The 6,000-nt window shown below is 49.0% G+C and overlaps 1 protein-coding gene across 5 annotated transcripts in view; it reads right to left on the bottom strand.

The window, feature by feature from the left end:
- Positions 1–242: 242 nt before the first annotated feature.
- Positions 243–6,000, bottom strand: part of AMBRA1 (autophagy and beclin 1 regulator 1) — a 152,728-nt gene continuing 146,970 nt past the window's right edge. For all 5 annotated transcript variants that reach the window (XM_075105475.1, XM_075105471.1, XM_075105473.1 and 2 more), the window contains one exon: positions 243–1,833. In XM_075105475.1, coding sequence (XP_074961576.1) covers positions 1,343–1,833 — 491 coding nt within the window. In that variant the 3' untranslated portion in view covers positions 243–1,342. The remainder of the gene's footprint in view (positions 1,834–6,000) is intronic.

Genomic DNA, 6,000 nt, shown 5'->3' with positions numbered 1-6,000 from the left:
AAAAGTGCCTGCTCATCTCCAGGCAAAATCGCCAAAAGGCGATTTGCAATCAAGACTCCCAAATGCTCTTCCCTGTTTCCCAGTTTTGGGCTTCCAATTCAAAGGCTGAGCCTGCTTTCCTCCTGGGAAGGGGGTGGCCACCATCTGACATTTGTAAGATACCTTGAGTTTCTGAGCTGGATGTACCTATCCCAAAGCTGAACACAGACAACCATCACACAAATGAAGACAGTAGGTGAAGCAAGGGTTTGTCATATTTTAATGACATTGATCTTTGGTGTTTCCCTCATTAGCACTCACACTCTCCCCGTCCTTCCTCGACAAGCCTGCTAGGGATAGAGAGTTACAAACAAAAAGGAAAATCACATTTTAGACTAAAAACAAAATATCAGAGCCTTGATTTCTCCACTAGAAACTACATGTACAAGGTCAAGATTTCACATGCAACACCTTACATCACAGACCCATACCTCACACCCTGGCCTGGAGCTGAAAGACATTACCTGCCCCCTGCCAAAGAGGTGCAGCTCAGTCCTGGCACCATGAAACCACTGGGATGGCTCATTCATGTTAATATTGGCACAGCTTAGAACATCCTTGTGTGAACTGCATCCTGACTAGAAAGCAGTAGTCCCTGTCCCTCTACCCATCTATACAGCAGCTCTGCTTAGGTTCCTGCCAAGTGCTAAACTAACTCTCTAAAAAGCAAATATCTCCACCTGTGGGCAGATCCTGAGCCATGCAGCTTTTGGCAAAGCCCAGTTCTTCCCGAAAAGACCACAGCGCAGACAGGACAGGTCTCAGAAGACCACATTCTGAGGGGGGAGCAGTACTGTGCCACAGAACAGGACTGTGGCCTGGAAGACTCCTCCACTTGGGCAATGGAGCTGGAGCATCACACCCAGCAGGACCTCCTGTCTCCAGAAGGATGCTGCAGGCCCACTTCCCTTTCTTAACTCTATTGATCAGCCCCTGGCCACGAAATGGTGGGAAAAAGGAAAGGAAAGAAGCTTTACAAAGGATGACACTGACCGAGTTGCAGGGTTAGGGCTGACCTCAGGGTATCCCATGGGGCTTCAAAATCTGCATGATGTGCAGCCAATATGGTTCATATTCCTGTTAACTCTTCAGCAGTGGGAATGTTGAACGGTAAGTATGCTTTCATCCCCATGGCTCCCCTTGCAGTCCTTATCCCTTCCCACTCACCCAGGATAGAGAAGCCCTCTGAACCACCAGCATCCCGTCAGAGCCACACGTCCCTACTCTTCCAGCTCCTGGCCAGCTGTGAGGTACAGGTCTCTGCTGAGCAGTACAAGGGTAGCACCAACACACAACTCAATCTCTACCTGTTCCGCGACTCCCCACTGGTGCTGTCATTACTATAGAAGTTGGTACTGTCAGGAAGATGGTTATTATTAGTTAGGTCACTGTATTCAATTGGTCCCTCAGTGTCCATGGAGGGTTGGGCCTGCTCTGGCAGGTCCAGATCACCAGCGCTTTGTCCTTCACTCCCGCTAGAGGCTGTCCGCCCGCTCAGGCCATGCTCTGACAGCTGCATAGACTCTGAAAGGATCCGTCCCTCCAGCTCAACTGCCAGCTGCTGTGAGGTGGACTGCTGTGCTGATGTGCCCTCAACTCCGGTGGACTCTGCACCAGTCTGAGAGCTGCGGTGGATCCGGTGGCTCACAATGATGTTGTTGCCAAAGCCGCCCATGGACGCCATGGTGGTGCTCTGCTCCCGCTGGACCACGGCAGTCATGCCACCTTCTGCCATCAGCCTTTGGATCCTACTCAGGGCATCCTCCCCACTGGCCCCATATTCTGGACCTTCACCTGCAAGAGAAAGCAGAAGCCACTTTGGTGCACAAGGCAAACTACAAAACAGACAGAAAGTACGCAGTGCGCATGTGCTGGGACAGAAGATGGGTTTTGTTCCAGAGGGAGCCCAACATTTTATTTCTGTAACTTCCAATGAAGTGTCAAACAAAGTCACTGAGTTTTGTCAAGAAAATCTTGGTCACTCCCACGGGTATCCCTCACAGACTTGCATGCATTGGGCAGGAGTGTCGATCTGCTCAGGGGTAGGAAGGCTCTGCAGAGGGATCTGGGCAGGCTGGATCGATGGGCTGAGGTCAGCTGGATGAAGTTTAACAAGGCCAAGTGCCAGGTCCTGCACTTGGGTCACAACAACCCCAGGCAACGCTACAGGCTTGGGCAGGAGTGGCTGGAGAGCTGCCTGGAGGAAAAGGACCTGGGGGTGTTGGTTGACAGATGGCTGAACACGAGCCAGCCGTGCCCAGGAGGCCAAGAAGGCCAACAGCATCCTGGCTTGTATCAGGACTAGTGTGGCCAGCAGGAGCAGGGCAGTGATTGTGCCCCTGTACTCGGCGCTGGTGAGGCCGCACCTTGAATTCTGTGTTCAGTTTTGGGCCCCTCAGGACAAGAAGGACACTGAGGTGCTGGAGCGTGTCCAGAGAAGGGCAACGAAGTTGGTGAAGGGTCTGGAGAACAAGTCTGATGAGGAGCGGCTGAGGGAGCTGGGGTTGTTTAGCCTGGAGAAGAGGAGGCTGAGGGGAGACCTTATCGCTCTCTGCAACTACCTGAAAGGAGGTTGTAGTGAGGTGGGTGTTGGTCTCTTCTCCCAAGTCACTAGTGATAGGATGAGAGGAAATTGCCTCAAGCTGCGCCAGGGAGGTTTAGATTGGATATTAGGAAAATGTCTTTCCTGAGAGAGTGGTCAGGCATTGGAACAGGCTGCCCAGGGAGGTGGGGGAGTCACCACCCCTGGAGGTGTTAAAAAATGTGTAGACATGGCACTTGGAGGCATGGTGGTGTTGGGTTGGCGGATGGGACTTAGTGATCAAGGGCATCTGGCCAAGAGCAGATAGTAGCCATAGAACACAGTCTGTGCTTCCACATCACCTATGATCAACAAATGATCAACTGTGTAGGCTCCTTCTCCCCTTGACTGATATATTTTGAGGAATGGAAAAAACATTTCTTAAGGTCTAGAGTATTTGTCTACTCCATCTCCGAGCCTTCCCTTCATAGTCAGGCTGTACTGGGCTCTGAGGGAGCCATCGTCAGATGCCTCGGCTGCTGAAGATTACTTTTGAAGAACAAAATCTCACAGAAAAATAGTCCATGTGGGAGTTTAAATCCCCATGGCACAGAAGTCCAGCCCAGTTTGGTTTCCCAGCATCCTCCTGTTGCTACAAACCCTATCCAGACCATTTGGGGAAAACAATCTGTAATCATAAACTGCTAGAATCATTCCACAGTGGGATCCTGACAATTATTAAAGAGATAAATCTCACTCCCAGCTCCATGATGCCATTGCAGTGCTGATTAGAGGAGAGGAGAGAGCCATGAGCTCTCCTGGCACCAAGAAAATGAACACAAATGTCAACAAGGCTCGATGTAGGCAGGAGTTAAAACACAATAAAAATAAAAATGCCACACTGTCTAGGAAGACAAAACTGCCCGGGGCTGTGGGATGGAGATCATGTATCCAACATGAGAGCTGGGGTATTCAACACAATCTATACCATGTCACTGTAGAGGTTATTTTTTTAAAAAAAAGCAAGATAGTTAAAGCTGTTAATATGTTGTGCAGTCAGTCAGTGATAGCTTATTCCCCTTCCTCATGGGCTCAGTGGTAATTGCATCAAAGACCACCAGCTTCCTTGACCACAGGGTATGGCTAATTTAATCTTCAAGCAAGTCTGCTGACATACTGCCCTCCTGTAGAGATACTACGGATATTAAGGGCAAATTTAATTCTCACAAGCAGAGTAAGTCCCTTTCTGCTAGGAATGTAGTAAGCCTGCTATTTCCACTATACCTACAGCAATTGCATAGCTCCTTGGTTAGAGCATCAGTGACACTAGAGAGACACCTGTAACCACATGAGAACCTGGAGCAGAGCCTAGAGGAGTAAGCAAGAATACCCCCTGGGCAGAGCTTGACCCACAACTCTAGCAGAGAAAGCCTGTTCGGGATGCGGTTGAAGCATGAACTAGGAATCTGGCTGACCAGCACGAAGACTGAGAACAGTCAGAGGCAACTATTAGACTGGAAACTTCAGTGTGAAAAACACACATGCTAGGGGATATTGAAGCATTAATCATGGGCGGAAGTAAGCGGAAGGTTTGAGAAGCATGGTTTTGGGTTCAATCATTGCATCCTTCTGAGGGCATAGTCATAAGCACTTCATTACCAACCACCTGGCCAGGCCAGAGAGGAAGCTTGAGAAAGCCAAGACGTACAACCTGACTTCAAGACATGCCTCCCAGCCCTACCTACAGGAGTCCTGAAAGAGCAGGTACTGTGCTCTCAACAAATTGCTTACTATAAACTAGCCCAGTACGGGGGCCTTGGAACAGGGAATCAGCAAGGATTCCAAGCCAGTGCTCCTCGGCATTACAAACGTGTTTCACCAGAGGAGTCCATGCAGGCAGAGCACACCACAGCACCCCCTGATTTCTCTGCCCCTTAATTACCATGTGCCATGGCTGAACTTCCAGTTGAGGCAGCTGCTGGCTCAGAAAACAGGCAAGGGCTGATGCCATAGCTGAAATCAGCAAGTCATGAGCCTTCAGATTACAAGCACAGAGATACAGCAGTGTTGGAAGTTCCAGAAAGACATCCTGTCAAGGGCCAGAAGTAAGCCTCACCATCCAAGCAGCCAACAAGCACCTCCGCTTTGGGGGTTGTCCTCCCCTTTCTCCTGTCAGGTTTTGACAATGACTTTGGCTGGCTGGTTCAGAGCAAAGCTTCCTGCACAATTTGCCTTGAGCTGAGCTGCAGCACAGATTCACATACAGCCCATTTCTACTGCCTGGTGACTCCCACACATGTTCTTTCACCAGGCTGCCAATGCAGACTACATTAGTACTCAGTACAAGTGAAATAAGCAAACTTCCATTTGGTGGAGGTTCGGAATGTGCACGCAGGCACTTATCCAAAGCAACAGCAATACCATAAACCGCACACCTCAGATTTTCAGCCTCCAAAGCGTTTAGGCACATCCAGAGCATGAACCTGAGCATGTGCATGAGTAGGCCAAGTGAATGCACATCTGATTCTCCACAGGGAGATGGCAATTCCTTTTCTCTCATTTTACACTCCAAACTACGTTCTGATCTCCCAGGCTCTGTAAAATCCCTTATCTTAAGCTCTCATTCTTCCAAGCCTGCTTTCTAGGGTCAAAAAAAAAGAAAAATCTCACAGAGCACTACAGACAAAAATCTAGAAAACTGAGCTACCCAGCTCCAACTAGTGTGTGAAGTACCAGTGTGAACATAACAGCTGCCAGTTCACCCTCCACCTAGGCTGTCCCTGTGTAAGAATCCACCACAGAGCAGGAAGCAATCTTGAGACACAGTCTCCACCTTTTTCTGGACAGGGACACAAGTTCTGTGCCTGACAGGACAGAAAAGCATCACCCATGGTTCCCCTTCCATAACACAAGCAAGCATTAGTGTTGTGTCCACAGTGCTCCGTTCCTACAAACGTTTTCTACTCTAACCTAAATGACCTCTGCAGAAGTCCCAAACCCCATCTATCACAAACACAAACACAAAACATTACTCTTGAAAGTAATTATCCTGAAGACCAGGATATTTCTGTCAATCTAGCTGACAGGCTCCAACATTTAACAAAATACTCCCTAGCTAATGCATCTGTATTTAGAAGTCCTCTGCCATGCTACTTCAGCAAGACACGAGTTTGACACAGAAGACCGCAAAGGCAAAACATCTGGCAAACTTTCCATGGAGCCAGGCATAAGGCAGGAGCATTTCCATGCTTAAATGAAATGATCTCTGAAGTACTTGCGGGGAGTACAACTTGTTTATCTCTGGGCATGGATGGCACACACCTGGTAAAGAGCAAAGCCCACAGAAGCAAGGATGAGAGGCTCCTCCGTGGCTGTGCAATATACTGGCATCACTCTTGAATTCTTTCCAGTTTTCAGCTTTCCTGTTTCTAAAACCAGGA

This window comes from Phalacrocorax aristotelis, chromosome 10, assembly GCF_949628215.1.
Source record: "Phalacrocorax aristotelis chromosome 10, bGulAri2.1, whole genome shotgun sequence".
Taxonomy (NCBI): domain Eukaryota; kingdom Metazoa; phylum Chordata; class Aves; order Suliformes; family Phalacrocoracidae; genus Phalacrocorax; species Phalacrocorax aristotelis.
Note: the sequence above shows the minus strand (reverse complement) of the source record. Positions and strands in the feature narration are given on the sequence as shown.